Consider the following 24,228-nt stretch of genomic DNA (forward strand, 5'->3'; position numbering starts at 1 on the left):
TTGTGTTAGCCTTCTAGGTACAAAACACCACTTTGGCTCCATGTAACACAAATAACACTTTCTTTATCTCATTTGGATAAAGATCTCATACTGTTCCAAGCATAAAAACACTGCTATAGTTGTATATAATACATAATTACATAAGTAAAGTTTAGTACATAGTGTCGCTATGTTATAACTTATACCACGATGCAATATTACAAGTTATTTAGTGTTAATTGTATAAGGGATGATTTATGTTAGACCGTGCCACGTCCGACGCACGACGATCCACGGATTGCAATTTTGTAAGAAACGTGACACGGACGAGGCTGCGAAGACTCGGACATGGCAAGGTCTGATGTGCTCTCATACATTTTCCGATCTGTGTGTCTCGGACGTGGCACGGCTCGAGCCCGGCACGGTCTAACCTAAATCATCCCTAATTAGGGCTCGCTCGCAGGCGGCTGGCGCCTCGCTACACTGAGCTTAAGCTTCTGTCCCATACATAACATAGTTACACTTTCGCATTACCTTTACTCACTACACAGAATTCAATGTCTATACTCTGTTCAGGCAAACGAGCTGATAGGGAAGTCATGTCATCTCTCTCTTGCAAATGTGCAAGAGAGAGTGCGCTATGTTAGCTCACAGTTCACGACAGGGAATCTTGTAGCGAAACTTCCTTCATCTGCAATGACAGGCGTCAAATGTTACCTACACGTGACGCTAGGTAGGCTATGAAAAGACTAGAATATCTTTGATTTCGCGTCACCCCTAGCCCAATAACACTTTAGCATGGAGGTAAAATGGACCTTCACTACTTTCTTTTAAACCTATCTTCAGCCAGTCCTCCCTGTGAGTTATTCATTCTTGTGAATGGTTTATACAAGCCTTTCTACCAACCTTGTAAATTAAGATCGAAATTGTGGAACAAAATTACTTAATCTAAGTACGGCTTAAGAATTGGAGTAAAGTTAATGCGAATTACATATTTATGGGACTATGTTAGTGTTAAAACCATCATAATAAATATTCTTAGACGAACTACTTAAAAATCTCTTTTAGGCACTTGTCCCACCGCCAGCGAACAAACGTACATTCTATGTATGATTCCGTGTTAAGAAAAGGGATAAATATATTAATAGTTGATCGCGTACACTGTCGGCGAGAACTGTCTCTTCGTTAGTTTATCGCAGCGACAAGAGCTATCAAAAAAAAAGCTCGCTCAGCGATGCTAGGCAAGGCAAGGCTTGGCGGCAAGGCTGTCTTTACTGTACAGATTTTTTAATTTATCCTGATAATGATGGTTTTATCACAAGCTAGACATTCTAGAGGTATGCATTTCAATTAAGAAGACCATCTGCAATGTACTTCGTAACTTGGTACTTTGCAGCAAGTTCGTAACTTGTGTCCTTGGTACACTGACTTTTACAAATTCACAAGTACAGAAGTTTTTAAAGAATGCTAACAAAATATTATAATTAAATAAGTAAATGAAATAAGCAGAACAAAAATTAAATCTCGAATTCAACTACGGGTCGACATTACGTTTCAAATGATTCTCTTTTTCCCTTGTTTGATGGAATTTTACTCTTCTTAGTTGAAACGCATTGTATATTTAGCACTGTAAGCAGTACTTAGCGAAACGTTAGCATTTTACGGTAGCACGTCTCATCGAAAAAGTGTTCAAAGAGGTGCTACGCGATATATTTACGATTACTGTAGAGTGTACTCCAAGGCAGCTTGTGTTCTTAGCATTACCCTTCCTCCTTTAGCTTTGGGTAACGACGCAGACTAGCAATCGTACAGTTGGGTCATTTATTGTAGACCAGCTGGTCGAGTGCGGCAAAACCGTATCAGTCATTATTACTTAATATATAATATGTAATCTGTGTAATTTGGCTTAATTTCTGGTATTCTTGTTGCAACAATGCATTTTATCCAATAGTGAACGAACATCAACCAATCAGAGATGACAGATATAGTGTGACGATCACAATCACCACTAATTAACCTACACTGGCTCACTATTGGCTACAATGCAATGTTGCGACAAGAATACCATAAATTCAGCCAATCACAACAATTGCGATTGTTATAATGATTGATGCAGGTTTTCCGCAAGCGACTTACATAGTCGATTGAGCATCACTCGAAGAGACAGGTTGTGTACAACTGAATTTGCGCCGAAACACTTAAAAGGTCACAAAATTTATTTCCTTAAGAATGTAACTATGACTTTAACGGCGGTATCTCCGTTCACTCGTTCCATACAAACGTAGTTTGGTTATATGAATATTACCCAATCAAACTTATAATTTTGTAAACACGTTTTAGAAACTAAATTCTATGTCTGTGGTTTGTCAGATTTCCGTAAAAGAAATTAGTTTTTTAACTACATGGGTTCAACGATTTATATACTACAACTTTCCTTGAGAATGTGCAACTTAGAAACTGAAAATTTTAATAGAAATTTGGAAAACCATAGACATTCATAGAACGTACCTACGAGATTGATGGTTAGTATTCAAATGAGAGCCAAACTACGTTTGTTTGGAGAAGTCTACAAACAAACCTCTCTTAAGAGTTTGTGGAGTGCAAACTGTATGATTGCTAAGCTGTGTTTACACCCGAGTTCACCGTTTATCAGTCAGTTGATTCATAAACAATTATTTTTACGTTCCCAAATGAAATGTTCGTGATTAGTGATCAGAAAGTTCCTATAACTCAATAGTTACTAGATGCCATTTTTTTATTGTTTAAGATTTAAACTACGTAACATAACAGCTGATTATTTTGTGTTCTTATGTTTATACATTTATATAGATTTAATATTGAACTAAGTTTATGTTCTTTCGAAGTTATAACTTATAAGTCGTTACTGAGCACGCAGCACAGCGCAGATCGTGTCATTCAAATGTGGGCTTTAAATTATGTAGTCTGGATACATTTTTCATTGACAAGACTCTTTATAAACTTGCTGTCTTGCAAATTATTGCACCTTGCAAATTATTGCACCTTGCAAATTATTGCACTTCGTGATAGATGTATCTTCAGAACAAAATCTTAAGAGGTTTCCTTAGAGCGCTCCGCAGCATACTCCATACATACGTAATTTGGTTCTAACGTGAATATTAACCGATCATCTTAATGAAATTTTGTACTAGAAACAAATATGTGTCTGGTATGACAGATTTCCGTTAAAAATGAAATAAAAACCAAACTACGTTTGTCTGTGGCGCGCTATGGATAAAAACTCATTTTCAAATTTAGTACATATTTGAGACAGTAAAAGTAACATAGGTGTTGAGAATTTTTTTTTGGAAATCAAATTCAGTGATGTATTTCAGAACTTGAAATGTATAGAGTACTCGAAATTTTACACAGGCTGAAATATATACAACTATTTTGACTGTTTAGAACTTTAGACTCGGGGCTTGAAGGCTTCATTTGAATGACATGCAGATGTGCTTTACTTGAGCAGTGCGCGAGTCAGCGATGACCTTTATTTAGGTTTACGCCGAACGAGTGAAGTCATTGTGAATGCGTATGTGTAGGATTAGGTTAAAGCATTTACCGATTTATTTACTCTATACGAATACATAGGTGTCAAATGAACAAAATATTATGTATCTTATCGGCTACACAGCGGAAAAACGGTTAACGCGACATGTTATTTAAAAAATCGGTCAAGTGCGAGTCGGACTCGCACGCGAAGGGTTCCGTGCCATAGTACAAGAAACAACACTTTAATTTCAAGGTGGCTATTTTGAAATTTCCATTATTTGTTGTTAAAGTCGCAATGGAAATACACATTCTGTGAAAATTTCAACTCTACCTGTAATGGTTCACAAGATACAGCCTGCTGACAGACAGACAGACAATGGAGGCTTACGGAACCCAAAAAAGCTGCATATACATTACTGTTGTGTATCAACCGTTTGGAATGTGACTTGGGGATTAGACTTCATATTAAAAAGTATGACTTTTTGAATATGAAGACACATGACACATCACAGTAATGAGTTTGTGCCTTAAGAGTGCAACTTACTTCCTCATTTATTTATGCAAAACAAAACATGCACTACACCATTTCCTCAATTATACTGTGGTTTTTGTAATAAAATGTTAATATTATCTAGTGCAAACAGTAAACATAATGTTTACTGTTTACAGTTTTGGCAGTTTTTTAATGTGAAGATGATAGCTAATGTACTTATATAAATTATTGATAGAAAGCTGAAAACAATGAATTTTTAAATGTTAAACTTAGTTTTATATTTATTCATCTTTATCATCAGTACGTTAATATCCCATGGCTGGACAAATCTCTCTAGGACAGATTTATTGAGATAAATCCTAAAAGATTTAAAGTGAGAGTAGTTGGTTGCACTCAACGCGAGGTTGGTTGAACGAAATTGTAAAAATTGTGTTTTTGTCTATAGACGTATGATTTACATCATCGCTTTTACATAATATTATGTAACTTAAAATTGTACATTTTACATAATAATATTGTTGTTGTTAAAATAAAACTTGATACACAGTCAATTGTTTTATTCAATTTTAATCTTATAACTAAATTCTTACATACTGACTAAACTGTGTCTGTCTGTCTGTTACCTTTCATGGCTCTACCACTGAACCGACTTTGAAAAAATTGGTTTGTACAGCTTGCATCCTGGTGGTACTCTTTATAAAACATGGTCATTTTTTTGATACAATTTTTCAAAACCTATCAGGTAAATGAAATGACTGGCATTAGGTAATTAACACATGATTAATGGCTGTCTGTACCTACGTGTTCAGAGATGCTAATTAAGATTGAGGAGTAGTGTACTAGATTACTAATAGAAACTGAATTATTTAAAGAAATATGTGGGAAAATGTTTACAGTATTGCTAGTGATTTATAAAATTTTTCGTCACCATTTTACTAACAATAATATCAAGTAAATCCACATCACTTTTTAAATTGTTCAATTTATACACAGTTTTCAAATCCTGGATATTAGTGAAACTGTTCAAACTAGTTAGCGGGCACTGTTCTCCATCTATTTCCTTAACAATATCTTGACTTACATCACCATCATCATTGATTAGAAAACAGACTAGTAAGCTATTGTCTTTTTCTATACCAAACTTGCTTAAACTCTGCGATATATTCTTCGTAAGCGATAAATTGTACAAAAGTTCCGAATGTACAGTCTTGGTAACCATAGTCTGTGTTTTCTCGGATAATACCGCACGGTTAGCCGCTACTGCCACTTGAAACACATCCAGAATCAAACTGGGTTTAATTATAGAGCATTTCCATAAACCTTTAATAACATTCTTCCTTATAGTTTCCACATTCTTTACATCTTTGAAAAGGTACACCTTGAGGCTCGTATTGGTGTCTGGATCGAGGTCACATTCGTATGGTTCTACGGACATTATTGCACTGTTTTAAAATCCTTACGAACTGTAATTAAATTAAAATTACCGAAGTGAATCTTTCATTAGTATTTCATTGATTTCTTTAAGTTTATTAGCTATTATTTGTTTCACAGCAACTGCAGATTGGAGGTTATTTTATTGTTTTGCTGTCAATCACCGATAATGTGTCAACAGTCAATGTCATCTTCTCGTTTTTTTTTCTCTCTCGTCTGGCTTTACAAAGATTAGCCAATGTCAAGTTTGTAGTTATTTAACAAGTTAACAAAGACAAAGGGGGAAAAAAAAAGAAATTCCGATATTACAGTAGGCACAGACCAATAACATTAATCATAATATGACAATTGACATAGGAATTAGGTACCTATTTCAAACAAACATCAAACATGAATTGATTTGAATTGTTAATATTATTAATTGTAGTGTGAATTTAACAAGTCTTCTAGAGTGTTTTTACAATATAAGCTATAGTAAGGACTCTCTCATTGTGTTCGCTAGTTTTAGAAGTGTTTTTGTAACGAATAGTCTTCTCCAATCTTGCTTGTATCAATCCAGCCTTATCAGTGTTGATAAGAGAGAAAAAATATTTTAACAATAAGTTCATTCGTATCTCACGTATTTCGACAGAGTCTGTAATCACACGTTTTAATAAAAATGATTATTTCAAGAGTAAGCGCATTGAAACATGCAAGAATTCAAAGCTTGCGATGTTTGTCAACAATGCAACAAGTGGAGAATGCGGGGCCGGTGGTGTTCCACAAGCTCGGCGGAGAGGACAGCGGTATCGCAGTGTACGGTCTAAACAGCCCTAAAGCTAGAAATGCTTTAGGGTTTGATCTGCTAGAAAGTATGAAAGAGGTGAACCAGTTGATAAGGGAGGACACGAAAATCTCAGTTGTTGTACTGCACAGTTTGGTTAAAGGCATTTTTTGTGCTGGTAAGATTCAGAATATTATTCTGGTTAGGTTATGTTCTGCTAGGATAGGGAACACAATTCCGGCATCTAATATGGGTCCATTCCACTTTTGATATGGGTAACTACCTTGTCAAGAGTGAATAGGCATCTTCTAGGCAAGCGAACTCCATCACTTGCCAGCAGGTCTGATTGTAGCCAAGCGCTAGTTAGTCTATAAATTTAAAAATAAACAAATGTCAGATGGGTGGAAATAGTTCAACGAAAGACTTTGGGAATTTTTAAGTAAAATGTAAGAAAATGTAATCACTGAAACTACAAAAGCAGAGCTAAAAGATTTTAAAAATAGGAACCAATATTAATATAGAGCACGACAGTTCTTAATTCTAAATTAATATATTCCTGCCAATTTTTTTACCCATTTGTCATGTTACAAGTATAAAAAATAATCTTTTTTGTTGAATTTGAACAAGCTAATTCTTGTCAATATTAATTATTCCTCAGGAGCAAACCTCAAAGAGAGATTCAAAATGAATGACGATGAAGTAGCGACCTTTGTGCGTACTCTCAGAAATACGTTCATTGAAATAGAAGACCTTCCCATGCCCACAATAGCTGCCATTGAAGGGGTGGCAGTAGGGGGAGGCCTAGAACTAGCGTTAGCCTGTGATATAAGAGTAGCTGCAGAGACAGCCAAGCTGGGCTTGGTGGAGACTGGACGAGGCCTCATACCAGGCGCGGGAGGCACACAACGTCTTCCCAGGGTCATACACCCTAACATTGCCAAGGAACTGATTTTTACATCAAGAGTGGTTAGTGGGAAGGAGGCTAAGGAACTTGGTATGTTACTGAGATCATGTTTTCTGTTATGCATTAATAAATTGTAGTGCTTGCTATCAGATAAACCAAAGACATAGACTAACTGTAGAACAGAGCTACTGTCTACAAAAGTTAGAGGTGTTTACCCAAGATTAAACCCCAGACCTCCTCAATAGAGAGGTTGGCAACCATTAGGGCTATCTACGCCTTGGATATTGGGTACTCTCCCCGTACCATTGGCGTAAGTTCTTGAGCCACAGTTCTTCTTCGGCCAGGTGGTCTTCTGCTATTATCTCCTGAATAACAAGCTGAAGGAGGTCATATTTGCAATTTCTCATAATAATGTACAATTTCTTAAATGTAGTAATGTACAATGATGATGTAAATAATAAATATTCATAGCAACTACATCAGTCATATAAAAATGTAACATACCTGTGCCAAAGTACATAATGTTTTAACAACAAGTTGTATTAGCGTAGTTATAACAATACATTTTTTCCTTGAGTGCTTCAGATAATGATTCGCTCAATAACTTTTCAAGGTTTTATGAAGCAAATATAATTTTAATATTTGATTTGAAGATAACTTCAATAATATGAAGTTTGCTTGATCCTAGAAAAAACAATTTCAAGTACTTACTCATAGTTATTTGTATTTTCAAGGGTCTGACTGAAAAGAATCTATCATCATCCTTAACCGATAGAAATTCACTGCTGGACATAGGTCTCTTATTTATTTATTTATTTTCAGATTCTTACAATGCTAACAGCAAGCAAATGCCAAACCGCATTGCAAGTCATGACTATATTATAATTAATTATTAACAAATATTTTCTATTACTACATATACGTCTATTCTATATTTGACATTTAATTATTAGAAATTTTCACGAAATTAGTGTGCCACTGAGATACAGCATAACCCTGCTGTAAGTACCATAACCCCTCGTCTAGCTAAAGCCACAAAAAATCGTGGAAACCTATTTCTCTCTTATTTTTATTTTTTTATTTCTCTTTTTCTATAGAGACCTATAGAACTCTACTGTGGTCTCTTGTAGGGATTTCCACTCGCAATCGTCTAGCGCCGCCAGAATCCAGCGGCCACCTGCGACTCGCTTGATATTTTCTGTCCACCTTGTGGAGGTGTTCCAGTACTGCACTTGCCAGTGCAAGGTCGCCAATCCAGCACCTTGGGACTCCAAAGTCTATCAGTTTTTCGAACTATGTGCCCTGCCCAGTGCCAACTATGAATCTATCATTGATTTTTTTTTTTTTTCCTTTAAATCTGGCTTTACTCTGATTAGCCAATGTCAAGTTTGTGATATTTTCAAGTTATTGAATTTATACAAGTATGGACTCCGTCTGCGCCGGCGCCCGCCGACATACGCGCGGCGCCCCTTTAGAGCGCTTCCCAGTCAGTTCCACCACCAAAAAACACCAACTAACACAAAAACCAGCCACTCTTAACAAAAAAAACACTCCAAACAAGCACAGCACGCGCGCCAGCAAACGCCATCACAGACGAAGTCCCATTGATTTGGAATGGTTTTATTTTCCATGTTATATTTAACTAGCTTTTTCTGTGACTTCAACCGCTGTATGGCTCATCTGCTCAAAGAATCTTGATGGTCGACACTCGACACTAACTTGTGTCCTGGTGACGATTACAGGATATTTTTTATCATGGAAAATCAAAGGATGCTGATAGATTCCCAAATCTAAATTATTACATATGTATATTACTATGCATATTATAAACGCAAAAGTGTGTTTGTTGTTGGTTTATTGGTTTGTCCTTCAACCACGTCGCAACGGATAGACGTGTTTTTTTTGCATGGTTACAGTTAAAACCTGGAGAGTGACATAAGCTACTTTTTATCCCAGAAAATCAACAAGTTCCCACGGGATTTTTAAAGACCTAAATCGCGGGCATTAGCTAGTTAGTACTAAATATTTTTTAAATGCCACAATTATACAGGTTACATAGTGTGGAGACCACAAGAAAACAACTTTTTGAATATATTTTTTTTAATGTGCACCTATCTTTCAGGAGTGGTGAATCACGTGGTTCCACAGAACAGCACCAACACTGCGGCGTACGAGAAGGCCATCAGCATAGCGCGCGAGATCATATCCAACGCGCCCATCGCTCTGCGCTGCGCCAAGCAAGCTATCAATGAGGGGGTGCAACTCAGCATCAAGGTTCGTTTGGACCTTTGATAATGTTCACCCACAGAGAAGAAGTGTAAGAATTGAAAACTGGAAGAATATTTGATAATTAACCCATATTCACAAACATTACTATGAGGTCTCATAGTGAGCTCAAACACATAGTTTCCACCAATCAGATGTCTGTATCACATCAATTTACAATGATCTGATTGGTGGAACCTACACTATGCATTCGAGCGCACTGTGAGACCTCATAGTAATGATTGTGAATACTGCTGTTAATGTACCTATTTAAAATTAATAATTTACTGCAGGCATTTATTATATTAATAGCTGCGATAGCCTAGTAGTTATGACGTCCGCCTCCTATTCGAGAGGTTGGGGGTTCGATCCCAGGCATGCACTCTTAACTTATCCGAGGTATATGTGTTTTAACCAATTAAATATCTACTTTCATGGTGAAGGAAAACATTGTGAGGAAATCTGCATGTTAGTTTTCGATAATGATCCAAAAGTGTGTGAAGTGAATCTCCACTAAGCTGGTGTGGGTGGTGGCCAAACCCTTCTAAGAGGAGATCTATGCTCGGTGACTCAAAAGTGTGTGAAGTCTGGCAATCCCCACTTAGCCTAGCGTGGTGGCCAAACTGTTCTGAGAGGAGATCCATGCTGGGTAGTGAGCCGGTGATGATCATGATAATGATAATAATGAATGTATTGCAGGATGGATATGAAGTGGAACAGAAGTGCTACGAGCTCAACATCCCGACAAAGGACAGGCGCGAGGGGATGCTGAGCTTCATTGAGAAAAGGAAACCACAGTACAAGGGACATTGACGCATTTATTGTTCAAATAACAAATAAATAATAATTGTTAGTGTTACAAACATCCACACACAACTACTAATAAAATAAATAATTAGCTGTGCTAAGGCACTATAACTAGGTAATATGGCAAACTAGCCTTCAGGTACCATTGTATGCTCTTGACATATGGAAAAGCTGCTAGAATTTGATTGCACATGGGGCAAATGTGTTGATATGATGCAACGACACGACGCAATACATTGAAAATATAATAACATCAACAATTCACACATATGGAATGTTAGCACATTTCAATTGACTTAGTCAATTTGCCCAGCAGAATTTAACCATTGTGGTAAGGTGAGAAACTTTTGTAATAGAAATATTGAGTTAACAATAAACATTTTTTCTCCCTTTTTACACAACCCAAGCCATACTAGGCAATGTATGTTTGTGTGTGGACAAAGCTTATAAGCTTGTTGTTATTGTTATTTAGCATGTTAAAGACATGGTCATAAATATTAATATATTTTTGTATTTATATTGTTATATACATATCAATTTGTTGTATTTAAGTATTATTAAAATCATAATTTACAAATTTAAAATGATAAGTTTAATAAGAATGTACTAAGTACATTAAAATCTATTTTTTTACAATGTATCAAGTTGTTATGGAAGGTGCCATAAAAAGTTATTTTGCAAGTATAGCAATTGAATGTTTACATTTTGTATATCTATTAAAATAAATGCTACATAAAATCTTAGTGGTTATTTCTTACTATTAAAACCCTTTTATAGTGTATAGTTACACTGTACAAACATATTATATATCTAACAGAATTAGGTACTTAATCTTTGTCCTAGATTTAATATCCTTGATTTGAGAAGCTAAAAGTTGTTTTATTGTATACCCAGGCACTCTTTCAGTTGCTCCTGTGTATCTTCTGGACCTGTGACTTTGTGCCCGATCGTTTTAGTGTCATTGTAGATTTCATGATCATTGCCACCGCGCATGGTCTTGTCTCCAAAGAAGTGGATCTCCCAGAAACTGTCCTTAATCACATGTCTGAGACAGTAAGTCTTGTTCCACCCTGTGGGAAAGACATCTATGCTGATCTGCCCTCCGAGCGCAAATGTTAGTTTGGAGTCTGCGAATTCTTTTTTCAATTCTTCAACAAATTTCGCTCGAATCTTATGTTCTGTATCGAAACGGGAGAATTCATCCCGTTCTGCTTGGTTGCAGGAGCGGCCGACCGGGCAAATGTTGATCATACTCGAGCGAAACTCGACAAAGTTGCCCCTCTTAGCAGGTAGCTCCAACTTTGACATGTAACCGAGAGCAAAGTTGATGACCTTTTGGAGTGTTTCCTCTCCGATAAACTGTAAAATGCTCTGTGAACTTTGTAACTTCCCTTGCCGGTACGCCATCACGCCATTCTCACAAAACATGTAATCAAACTGATTAGTCACATGCTCGCCGCCCATCTGCTCGGCGATTTTAGCGTAATCCGAGCCGCTGACGAGACCGATACACACTTGAGGCTTTACCTTTTGGAGCAGGAAATTCTTGAACTCCTCCGTAATTACTTGCCGGGGTTTCGTCAGCGTACCGTCGACGTCGAATAAATACAAAATATTCTTCCGAGCGGCCATCGTAGCTTTTTAATTTCCTTATTTCTTTACACGAGTCACTTTAGTTCAAATTTTGGAGGCAAAAGAACGAGGTCAATAACTATAACACCTGCAGCGATCTTTCAAACTTTCATGGAACACCGCCCTTTACCACCTGTTTAAATAAGTTTAGTGAGAGATAACCAACAAATGCTTCGTATATTTCGAGTCAACACGTAAGCACTCAGCCCACAGCCACAAAATCGCAGTGAGTCAGTTGTCAGAAATAAAATCGGATATTTGTTTGCGTCGTTCGATATGGGAGGATCGCCGCGCGTTGTTATCGCGGTTCTATTATGTTTTATTATCAGACACACGGTGCTATCTAATAAGGCACGTAACGTTCTAATACTTCTAGGTGAGTGAACTAATTTCAGGAAATACTTAGGTAAGTATATTATTTTCCGTCTATTGTTTTCGGAAAATGAACCTAACCTACAATTTGACCTTAAACTACAGGTCAATGTCCTTTTTTTTTTTTTTTTTTTTTCTTCTCGTCTGGCTTTACATAGATTAGCCAATGTCAGGTTTGTATTTATAATTACAAGTTAGGGAAACTATATATTATGTATAAAATAATGAAAAATCGGGATTTGGAATTGGAAAGGAAAAGGATTTTTTTAAAATAATTACATAATATACATATATCTAAACATATACATAAATAATAATATAATATAAGTAACTATACATTAACTATATCTTGATATCATTATGTTCTATGAACAAAGATAAAACTTTGTAAACATTAAATGAATTTGTGTATAACAAACATAATATAGATGTAGGAAATGGAATGTGCAATGATTCGAGATTAGCAAGAAAGTCAGTTCGATCATATAGAGTGCATGCAAAGAAAACATGGTTCAAATCCCCATACTCCCCACAGGAACAGTGAGGATCGGGAACAATTTTCATCCTGTGTAAATGCGCCGGGGTACATACATGACCCAGGCGCATTCTACACAGAATAGAAGTAACAGTTTTTGAGAAAACTAACTGGCTGAACCATGGTTTCCTCGGAATGGACGTCTGAATTTTTCTATAATGTTTACCCACTGAACCATCGTTACTCCATACCCCATCCCACGCTTCATACAAATATACTTTGGATAAATTTATCAAATCAGAACAATAATTGGTGAATGGAACAGTATCTCCAACACGTATCGCCTCATTTGCCAATTGGTCAGCTCTTTCATTTCCGGGAATGCCCACATGGCTTGGAACCCAAGCCAACACAACATCACAATTTTTCTGTGAACACTTATATAAAAGATCTCTAATGCCAAAAACAATTGAAGACTGCTTATGGGATTTGAATGGAAATCTATTGATAGCTTCTAGAGCACTGCAGGAATCAGAGAATATGACTGTTTTTGGTATCTTTAAAATTAAAACATATTCTAAAGCTTTAAGTAAACCATAACATTCACCCGTGTAAACGGAAGCTTCAGGTGGAAGTTTAACTTGTTGTATACCCTTATATTGTGAATGATAGATCCCAATGCCAACGCAACTCTTATCCTCATGTTTAGATGCATCCGTGAACACATAATGCCAGTCAGGCCATTTATCATTGAGAATGTTTATAAATTCCTGTTTTGAGTTAGGGTTATTTTTTAATTTGGATCCTATGTCGAATTTAATTTCCGGGACAGTAATAAGACCCTTGTAGTTGTGTTGGTATAGAGGAAGAATAATACTTCGATGAGTGGGAGCTCCCAAACTTTCATATTTTCTAAGACTGTTTACAAGACATGGAGAATCTCTATTAGTCCAGTAGTTACCGGTATCAACCTGATAAGCAAGTTGACGTATCTTTAAAAACAAAGGATGAGAACTTAGCTGTAATGTACGGAAAAAGTATTTATCACAAAGGAACTGTCTCCTTAGATATAAGGGCGGATCACAACATTCTACCTGAAGACATTTTATTGGAGTTGATTTCATCGCACCCGTAACCAACCTCAAAGCCTTTGCCTGGATTATATCCAGCTTTTTAACTGCAGTTTTATTACCAGGATGTAATAGGAATGTTCCATAGTCTAAAACACTTCTTATTAAAGCATTGTATAGCAGTCTCATTGTAAAAGGATGAGCACCCCACCATACTCCTGTAAGACACCTTAAAATATTCAAATTTTTCTCGCATCTTAATAAAACATATTCCCAATGTGGAATTCCAGTAAGTTTAGAGTCCAATATTACACCTAGAAATTTCGCCTGATCTTTAACTGCTAGCGGAATTCCATTGTAATTAATATGAGGAGATGGTAGATTTCGCTTCCGAGAAAATACTACAACAGAGCTTTTAGATGGTGACAAATCTAGACCATTATTATGTAACCAACATTTTAAGGCATTTAACGCTAAGTTTAACAACTCACTAACATTATCTAAGGATGGCCCAGCAACATACAAAAGCAAATCATCTGCATATTGAAGCACATTTGCATATCTATTTACAGAAATGTCCAAATCGTAAGTATAAATGTTATATAAAATAGGGCTCAAAACAGAACCTTGTGGCAAACCCTTCCACACAGTTCTATAAATAAATTCATCTTCGACCGAATCTAGCGAATACTTTATATATCTTTCGTACAACATATTTACAATAAAATTAATTAATAAGTTAGGAATATTCAGGGCAAGCAATTTATGTTTTAGAATTGAAATATTTACATTATCGTAGGCGGCTTTTATGTCCAGGAAGGCAGCAACCAATGACTCATTTTTAGAGAAGCTTAGTCTTATGTCTGTGGTAAAAATGCTTAAGCTGTCAATAGTACATTTACCTTTCCTAAAACCAAACTGGTTTCTCGATAATAATGTATTATGTTCTAAAAACCATTCCAGCCTGATTTTAATAAGGTGTTCAGCAGTTTTAGCTAATACTGACGATAATGCTATTGGTCTATACGATGTTGGATCTGAACTCGGTTTATTCGGCTTCCGTAATAAGATCAAAGTTTGGGACCGCCAGGATTCGGGGACGATACCCGCCATCATAACGTTGTTGATCAAAGAAAGGTAGTACCTGAGACCATTGTCGTCAAGATTCGATAAGAAGGAATAAGGAATTCCGTCTTCACCTGGTGCAGAGTCTTTAGTCGTTGAAAGTACGCCTTTCAATTCGTTAAGTGTAAATGGCGAATTTAAATCTACATTACAATTATTAGACAATATGGGGGTTAAGGCCATGGGACATTCAGGTACATAAGGAGGACCCAAACGATCCATGACTTGCTCTGCTAGAACTGGAGATATTTTATTCTGTTGGGAATCTTTAAATGCAGATCTAAACCTTCTTATATTTTGCCAAACAATTGATGGTGAAACATTAGGACTTAAGGATTTACAAAACCTGTGCCACCCTTCATATTTTTTTACCCGAAGTAGCTCCTTAGTAGTATTAGCAATTTCTAAGTAACGCTCAAAATTGTCATCAGTCATATTTTGGCAAAATTGCTTCTCTGCTTCTTTTCTTTGCTTAACTGCATTAGTGCATTCTACATCCCACCATGGTGGTGATGGAATAAATTCCATACCACACCTTTTTACAGGAAAAGTTTCATTTGCAGCTTCAATTAATATTGTAGATAATGCTTGTGAGCATTCTAATATGTTAGAGTGACTAATTTCTGGTAAATTATTGATTTTCTTTTCTACAGCTACACTATACAGACTCCATTTAGCGTCTATCAGTTTATGTTTTATGCGTGGCTGTCTTACATGTTTTGGAGGTTTTTCAAAAGGGAAAGTAATGATTAAAGGGTAGTGATCACTACCACCAGTAGATTCAGCGGGAGACCAGATGAGAGATGAAGCAAGATCAGGAGTGCAAATGGACAAATCAGGAGCACTAGGTGTCCGTGCCAACCGAGTGGGAGACCCAGTATTCAAAATGCACAGATTATGGGAGCTTATTAAATCTAACAACTTTTCTCCATAGAAGGTTGATGTTGCACAACCCCATAATTCGTGATGAGAGTTAAAATCCCCTAAACATAAAAATGGTTTCGGTAAAAAATTAAAAATTTCACTAATTTCATTAAATATATCATTATTAGGACGAGAGAAATATACAGATACATAACATATACTATTTACAATAACTGCAATAACAGACAAGTTATCGCTATGTACAGGAAGAGTGATAGGTGTGAATGTCAGAGTATTTTTGATGAGTATAGCCACTCCACCATACCCATCAGGTCTGTCTTCCCTGAGACAAACATACCCCGGCATTTTGAATAAAAATTCCTTTCTCAACCATGTCTCTTGGAGACAGATGAGAAAAGGATCATGTTTATTTATGAGATGTATTAAGTCTTGTTTTCTACTGTTGAGACTCAAGCAATTCCACTGAATCACTCTGGCTCTGTGATCCATTATTATTAGATATTTGATATAAGGCTTCAATTACTGTGGCAACGTGGGACGGTGTAACTATATTCGATTGTGATAATAATTGAATCAATATTTTAATAATGTCTGCCATTTTCATGTTATTTTCAGTACTATTGTTATTAAAATTAAACTTCTGTTTAGGTAAAACAGGATCTCTTATTATTTCTGAGTGGGCAAAGTGGTCATAGCCTTTGCTAAGCTTTGAGGGTAATCTTGGCTTTGCGAAGACTGTTTTTTTATATGAATGAGGCACTGAGTTTGAAGTGGATGGAATGTTGGATTTTTGAGGACCATGTATATCCTGTGGTGGAGAGGATGATACAGGTGTTGAAAACAAAGCTTCAGCATATGACATGTTTGAAACTGGTGGATGCATTTTAATTGCTTCCATATAAGAAATACAACTTTTGCTCATGGTTTCTTTAATTGCTCTTTGTCTGTTATGTTCTAAACATTTTTTATTTATAGCTTGATGCGCTCCCTTGCATAAGCAACACCGGTAATCCTCCTCTTCCACCTGACAAGTATCACCAGAGTGCCCTTGGGTACATTTATAACACTTTGGCACTGACCTGCACTGATTTTTCACGTGGCCAAAACGGCAGCATCGGTAGCACTGCACAGTCGGATAAATATACAATTCAACAGGTAAAGCCGTGTAACACATGTATACCCGGGTAGGTAAAATTTGGCCATCAAAGGTTATTATTACTGTCCCAGTACTAATGAATTGGTTTGTATCATTTACAACGATTTTTCTTTTGATCCGCCTTATTTTAATGATTGGACCACAACCAAGTGGAACACTCATGTTAAGTAATACCTCTTCTTCGGACCAGTCATTAGGTACACCTTTTACTACACCCATGCGTGTGACATTAAAAGTAGGTATAAATGCCCTATATTTTGCGGATTCAAGAATTTTGTTTGTCAAGAAATTATTGGCATCCAAGTAGGAAGAAAAAGCCATACTAATGCGATTCCTTCCTACCCGTTTCAAGCTTCCGTTCACAACACCATTGAATTTATTATGTTTTAAAAAGCGACCAAAAGTTATAGGATGCAGAGTAGTCGAGCTATCACTATTTTCGCATTCTTTTTGTATATGCACTACATATGGGGCACTATCGGATTGTTGGTAATAAGTACGGCCAATTGGCACTCGAGTTGGTAGTGAGGAGGTTCCATTATTATCGGTGGGGTTTGTAGATTCAGTAGGGTATGTCGGATTTGGGTTAGCCTTGTTATTATTACTATTATTATTAATTTCAAACTTGCAATCGCAACTGTACTGTTCTTTTCCATCTCTAGTTTTTGTTTTCCTTTTTCGTTTATTACATGTTAAACAAATGCGTGAGAATATTTTCCTTTTAAGAGTTTTGTCGACATTGGACACGACAGATACATCAGTGTCCATTGACGACTCAACCGCTGCTATTAGTATATCCATTTTTGATGTATTATCCAATGATCCCGAAGGATTTGACCCCCCTGGATCGGGGGGCCGGATGTCCATAACGTTGAAATTTAAACTATACTAAATTTTAAAACTTACCTATATATACAGCTATCTACTATGAAAATGTCACTAAAACTACAATATTTACACTATAAAACAACACCAATCCCTTTCCAAATTGTATTAAAAAATTAAAGGAAGAAAATTTCACGTCCGCTTATGTACGCAGTTTCCCGCCCTTTTTTCAATGTCCTTTTGACATTACCTTGAAAATGAAAAGTACAGTCGCCAAAAAAAAATCATTCGCCAATTTATTTTATTCAAAAGACAACGGTTTTAATATAACCTGGGGGAGTGAAAGCTCATATTTTCTATTCCTCTGATAGTTGAAATTTTTGTAGAAATCCATAAATATAAAATTGTGTCTGTCTTTTATTTTTTCACGGTCCATGCGTTAAACCGATTTTGAAGAAATTCAGCACAGAAATAGCTTGCATCCGGGTAAAGGTCAGGCTACTTTTTATCTCATGAAATCATTTTCAAAAAGCTAAATCCACGTAGATGAAGTCATCATGTAGTAGTTATAATAACATGAATATAAATTAGTAAAAAATCAGAATCAGAATAGGTAGGTACCTAGGTAACAGGATAAATTAAAAAGTTTTTTTTTTTTCGTTTTTTATGTCAATGAACAAATATTTTGAAACTCAAATTAAGTTCTTACCTACTAAAAATAAATTGTTTTTGGTAGATTGGTACCTAGATCAAATATTTACAGGTGCTTTAAATAATTTCGGTTCTTTCAGCGGACGATGGCGGATTCGAACTTGGTGCATATTTAAATAAAATCTGCCAAACTCCGAACATCGATGCACTCGCCAAACGTGGTGTCATCTTTAACAACGCTTTCACTTCCGTCAGCAGTTGCTCTCCTAGGTAAAAGATTTAAATCATAATTATTTTACAATTTCAATTAAAAATTTAATTGACTCTATAGTATTGTCCCATAATAAAGATTTATACCGCTACATCTAATCTATCGTATCTGTAACCGCAATCAAATAAACGGGAGATCAAAATTCTAACTACACTTAAACCATGTACATAGTTTGTAACTATGTAAATACTTAAACTATGTACTATATAAATACTAAATAGAAAAAAATTTTAGTCGTGCGGCATTGCTGACTGGCACTCCAAGCCATCAAAATGGGATGTACGGCTTGCATCATGGCGTTCACCATTTCAACTCCTTCGACAATATCACCAGCTTGCCAAATAAGCTGCGAGAAAATGGCATTTATACTGGTAAGACTTTTACTAATCTATTTAAACGGTAGATGCAATAGTTTGAAATTAGCAAGAAACAGTTAGGTAAAAATTTTTTGCTATAATCCGCCAACAGATCCGCCAACGGATCTGTTGGCGGATTATAGCAAAATAATTTTTAACTGTTTCTTGCTAAACATGAACTTCCGCAAAGTAACGCCTGATTCTATCCAATAGTTTGAAATTAGACAAGCGGGGGATTTAAGATTTGCTGAGCCTATAAAAGTTTAGCTTAGCTAATTATCAACTTTCGTGATGCAATTTAACCTCCAAAAAGGTATATTCTCGAAATCTATTTTTTTTGTAAATTTTAGGTATAATCGGGAAAAAGCATGTGGGTCCTCATGAGGTGTACCGCTTTGACTTTGAACAAACAGAAGAAAATAATCACATCAACCAGGTTGGACGAAATATAACATACATCAAGCTCCTCACCCGAGAATTTCTTGCTGAAGCTAACAAACAAAACAAGTAATACAAGACACCTTTTTCTAATTTTAATATTTTGCATTAGATTTTTTCACAATCACCTCATGAGAAAATATACCTTTGCCCAGCAACAAGACATTAATAGGCTGTAGTGTTCCGCTATTCTTCACAGATTCGTATTGGATATGTGTACCTAGCAACTTACGTCGCGAGTCGCGACGGACTAGTGTCCAATTATCTTCATAAAATGTATAACTCCAATCGCCTTCTGTTACCTCATGACACAAAACAGTAACCTCTTTGGGTTCTCATGTCTGAATCTGGTGTTATATTACAGACCATTCTTCCTGTACGTCGGTTTCCACGACCCCCACCGATGCGGGCACAGCCACCCCGAGTGGGGCCCGTTCTGTGAGCGGTTTGGCTCTGGCGAGCCTGGCGCGGGCCGTATCCCCGACTGGCAGCCGTGGTACTACCAATGGGATGAGATACAGCTGCCGTACCATGTTCAGGTAAACTGGAAGGTTGATGTTTCAAATTCCACCCGTTGCAATATTGGCGTGCCTACACTTCTAGCACAGGCTTCACGCTTGTTGATGGGGGAATATATAATGTTACATGGCTAATATTATTTGGCAAAAAAATTGGTTTGACAGTAATAAGGTTTTTATCCTGAATTTAGCTTAAAACTTTCTTTAAGATTTCCTAAGATGCTTTGGCTCTCCTTTTATTCAAACTCTCTGCCCTGACTCTGCTTAGCAACCCGATTTGCCGAATTATTCAGCCTGTTATTTTATAGTCCAATGCCTAGCTATTATTGGTCTACTAAGAATACGTTTTCCCAATGTTTTTGTACGGCAAAGTTTGAAAGTTGGGACACACTATCTGCTCTAATGGGAATAACCTCCATTTTGTCACTCAATGCTACCAAGTTCAATGCTGAAAACGTTACTCCTTATCTAATAATATTTGTTAAAGGATACTGAACCAGCTAGAAGAGATATCGCCGCACAATATACAACCATGTCACGATTAGATCAAGGTAATCAGACCTACATGGGTTTACATTTATCACTCCTTACAATATAAATAATCGATTAGGGATTTGAAATATGTGCAATTAGCAATAAATTAATGTCCTTCGGTTTTATATAGGTGTGGCACTTGTCCTGAAGGAATTAGAAGCAGCCGGTCATAAAGATGATACTCTAGTTATGTACACATCCGACAACGGTATACCGTTCCCATCTGGCCGGACTAACTTCTACGACCCTGGTCTCCGGGAGCCTCTAATAATGTCGTCCCCTGACCCTGACGCGAGGAGGAATGAGGCATCCAGTGCCATGGTCAGTTTACTGGACGTCATGCCTACTGTACTAGATTGGTTCGGAATCAAAGAGGAACAAGAAATGAGTAATAATATATGGGGCGATGATAGTCCTAAAAGTTTGTTGCCTATTTTGCAAAAAGGTGCGTTTGATTATTCTTGTTTTTATAGTACATGTTATGTACCTAAATACGATTATATTAGCTTATTATTTCACAAATCAGTAGATCAGTAGATCTAGTACCAAAGTTTGACAGCTACAATAATATAATGATCGTAGGTACTCGTATACTGACCAATACTACTGGCTAGAATGCACAGTTGCAGGAAACTCTTAAAAACAATCAATTCCAACAATTACGATTACTGCAATGATAATCACAACTTGGTTGCCTTTTAAATAATATGATTTCAGAACAGTATTTAGAGAAAACATAAGATAAGAGCAATGATTTCCCAGATAATATAAGAAAGTTAAATTTCTAGAGCCGAAACCCAATGACCAAGATGTAGTATTCGCGTCACAAACCCACCACGAGATCACAATGTACTACCCGATGCGCGCGGTGCGCTCGCGCCGCTACAAGCTCATACACAACCTCAACTACGGCATGCCTTTCCCCATCGACCAAGATTTATATGTATCACCTACTTTCCAGGTATGTTTCAAAATACATAAAATTCAAGTAAATCTGTAAATTGAATTTGAGTTAGTATATCATAGCACCACACCAGGTAGGCTGAGGATATCAAATGAGTCTCAAAGGGGGTCGCTGGATACAAGCGTCATAAGACCTAGGACTGTGGAATTAGGTTTATGACACCTAGACAACCAACCGATGGACGCCTATTTCCAGTAATAGGCGTCCATGGGTTGAGCCCTGAAACTATGACGGTAATGACGAGTCTGCTGAAGAATGCCATTTACAAGAAGACAACACATAACATTACACAAAACTCATCATTTTCAGTATCTTATGTTTATAAGATTGTTTATTATATCTTCGCAGGACATTTTGAATCGCACTCGTAGCAAGCAGCCCCTGCCGTGGTACAAAACGCTCAAGCAGTACTACTACCGCCCGCAATGGGAGTTCTACGACTTACGCGCCGATCCTTTGGAACTCAAGAACTTGCATGGTAATATGTGTTACTTAGTTGTTTCGGTTTAGTTATTGGTAAAAAAAATATTATCTTCATTTCGAATTTATTTCACAAAAATAAATAAAATAAAAATAAATGTAGGTGTTTTGACAGTTATTTAATTTTTGTTACTGACTGTACTTGCAATGGCATGGCAACTGTTTGGCAAAGCGTGGCGAACATGAATCTGTAATATAGCGTAGCAATCCCGATGGCAAAATTCTTTATTGAAGGTGGCAATTTTAAAATAAAACTTTTAGAAAGCTTTTTTGTAGGTATTCTATTCAACTTGACTTCAATGACTAGGTACCAAAGCTTGAAGGGTAGGGCAATTTTACATAAGTTTTAATCAACCTTTATCTCTTATCCTTGCCATCATCCAGGTAAGCCGTCTCTGGAGGGCGTGGAGTCGTCTCTCCGGGCGCGCCTGCACGAGTGGCAGCGCCGCACGCAGGACCCGTGGCTGTGCGCGCCCGGCGCCGTGCTCGAGCGCGCCGCGTGCCAGGCGCTGGACAACGGCCTCTCGCACTTCCTTCATCACTGATTATATTATTTAATAGATGATGCCCGCGACTTCATTCTGCGTGGATTTAGGTTTTTTAAAAACCCCGTGGGAACTCTTTGATTTTCCGGGATCAAAAATTACCTATGTCCTTTCCCGGGATGTAAGCTAACGCTTTACCAAACGTCAAAATCGGTCAAACTGTTGGGCCGTGAAAAGGTAGCTAAGTATGTAGTTATTTTTTCTTTTTAAAAATGTTCTTAAATAACCAGAATAAAAATCTAGATACTTAAGAAAATTAATGATTTAAAGATCCTTCAAATAAAAACTACATTTCTCTTTGAAAATTAAATGTGAATCTTGCCTAATCATAAAAATGATCAATAATCTGTGATTTAGTATAATTTATTTTTCAAATATATTTAAACACATGTTATGACTTATGACTTTGTCTACAATTTAGCATTAAGTAATATTTTTAGTATTTAAGAGAAGAGTTTATGAATTGTTCTAAATAATTGACATAAAAATAGAGATGTTTGTGAAAATAAAAACTTATACTTAATTTGCATAATATTCTTTTTATTTGCTTGGCACTTTCAAATAATAATAACCTACATAAAATGTATTTAATACATTAACTAACTGTACAAATAAATTATAAAATGACACTTGCAACAAATATGTGACTGTCCTTATAAATGCAAAAAATCAGAAAATAACAAATTAATACCTACTCAGTTAAGCTGTTGATCCTTTACATCTACACAGATCAGAATATCACAAATTATTCAACAAAATTTTATATTATTAAATTATACACAATACACTAAAATAAATGATTTAAAAGTAACAAAACATTTTAATTTTTGGTAACTTAATCATAATGAAGACTAGACGTTATTCACATTGGGACAAGACATAATATTTTTGACTAAAATAATATATTCATGGTTCCTATTGACTAAATATTCCTATACGCTATGTATATTCTCTTTATATATATAAACATTTAACTGTTATTATTAATAGTCCAGATAAAAGTCGTTAAGTTCTTCCAGGTCAGCTGCTAGGTTCTGATCAAGAGCATACAAGTTCTGCATCATCTTTTCAGTCTCCATAACCTGCAAGAGGAATATTATGAATGTTAATTTCTATCTAATGTCTGCTAAAAGGAATGCTGTGCTGTTAGAAAACATGCAATATTTTTACATTTATCAGTTGTTTGTTAATCAATCACACTGCCACAGTACTGTGTAAAGTACAGTATCCATATATGATGCGCTTACCATAAGACCAATCTGTTCAAGCCTTTTGCTCTTCATAAGGTAAGTTCTAATGTAGATGTGCAGGTATCCGTACACAGCACAGCAGAGTGCTATCACACCACACAGCTTCATGGTAGCTTTCCAGCTGCTAAACATTTTCTCCTGAAATTAACAATCAATTAAATTAAACTGTAAACACACCAGGTGGTATTTACTAATAATGCAGCCAAGGATTTCCCTTTTGCCTAGAAGTTGCCAATCCATATTTAGAATTTTCACACTAGATCGTTCATCGTACGCCACAAAAGATAATACTAGACTTCTTAGTTCTTACCTAGCGCATAAAAGAGACAGCGATTGTAAAAGAAATCTAAGGATAGTTCAGGGTAACTTACGGGTTGGATGGCGATCAGCGGCATTTCTTCCGTAGTTTCGGCCATTTAGACCGAGTTGAGAAATGCAGATTTGTATGCAATAAATAATCTTGTTTTTACTCTATAGAACAATTCGTAAGAAATTCGCTGTTTGCATTGAAAAAGCGAAATACGCCAAA

At 36.4% G+C, this 24,228-nt stretch overlaps 4 protein-coding genes across 6 annotated transcripts in view; 2 read left to right on the forward strand and 2 right to left on the reverse strand.

Moving 5' to 3' along the window:
* Positions 1-5,573, reverse strand: part of LOC123871589 (EKC/KEOPS complex subunit Tprkb-like) — a 27,364-nt gene extending 21,791 nt beyond the window's left edge. Inside the window, exon 1 of the mRNA XM_045915464.1 lies at positions 4,853-5,573. Coding sequence (XP_045771420.1) covers positions 4,884-5,417 — 534 coding nt within the window. The 5' untranslated portion in view covers positions 5,418-5,573 and the 3' untranslated portion in view covers positions 4,853-4,883. The remainder of the gene's footprint in view (positions 1-4,852) is intronic.
* A 187-nt stretch (positions 5,574-5,760) lies between these two features.
* LOC123872101 (enoyl-CoA hydratase domain-containing protein 2, mitochondrial) lies at positions 5,761-10,315 on the forward strand. Of its 2 annotated transcripts, none has more exons than XM_045916237.1 (4): positions 5,761-6,354; positions 6,835-7,170; positions 9,203-9,397; positions 10,045-10,198. In XM_045916237.1, the coding sequence occupies exons 1-3, from the start codon at positions 6,072-6,074 to the stop codon at positions 9,370-9,372; spliced, it is 789 nt and encodes a 262-aa protein (XP_045772193.1). In that variant the 5' UTR covers positions 5,761-6,071; the 3' UTR covers positions 9,373-9,397; positions 10,045-10,198. The 2 variants fall into 2 exon arrangements, with proteins under 2 accessions (XP_045772193.1, XP_045772192.1); XM_045916236.1 differs by having other exon boundaries at positions 5,762-6,354; positions 9,203-9,354; positions 10,045-10,315.
* LOC123872102 (phosphomannomutase) lies at positions 10,146-12,007 on the reverse strand. Its single transcript, XM_045916238.1, has one exon. It carries the CDS (start codon positions 11,782-11,784, stop codon positions 11,032-11,034), a length of 753 nt encoding a protein of 250 aa, XP_045772194.1. The 5' UTR covers positions 11,785-12,007; the 3' UTR covers positions 10,146-11,031.
* A 25-nt stretch (positions 12,008-12,032) lies between these two features.
* Positions 12,033-22,529, forward strand: LOC123872100 (N-sulphoglucosamine sulphohydrolase). Of its 2 annotated transcripts, none has more exons than XM_045916234.1 (10): positions 12,033-12,160; positions 18,484-18,613; positions 18,849-18,985; positions 19,321-19,477; positions 19,773-19,947; positions 20,414-20,477; positions 20,591-20,905; positions 21,249-21,421; positions 21,773-21,902; positions 22,289-22,529. In XM_045916234.1, exons 1-10 carry the CDS (start codon positions 12,061-12,063, stop codon positions 22,447-22,449), a joined length of 1,542 nt encoding a protein of 513 aa, XP_045772190.1. In that variant the 5' UTR covers positions 12,033-12,060; the 3' UTR covers positions 22,450-22,529. The 2 variants fall into 2 exon arrangements, with proteins under 2 accessions (XP_045772190.1, XP_045772191.1); XM_045916235.1 differs by having other exon boundaries at positions 12,071-12,190.
* Positions 22,530-24,228: the final 1,699 nt, after the last annotated feature.

This window comes from Maniola jurtina, chromosome 14 (genome assembly GCF_905333055.1).
Source record: "Maniola jurtina chromosome 14, ilManJurt1.1, whole genome shotgun sequence".
Lineage (NCBI taxonomy): Eukaryota > Metazoa > Arthropoda > Insecta > Lepidoptera > Nymphalidae > Maniola > Maniola jurtina.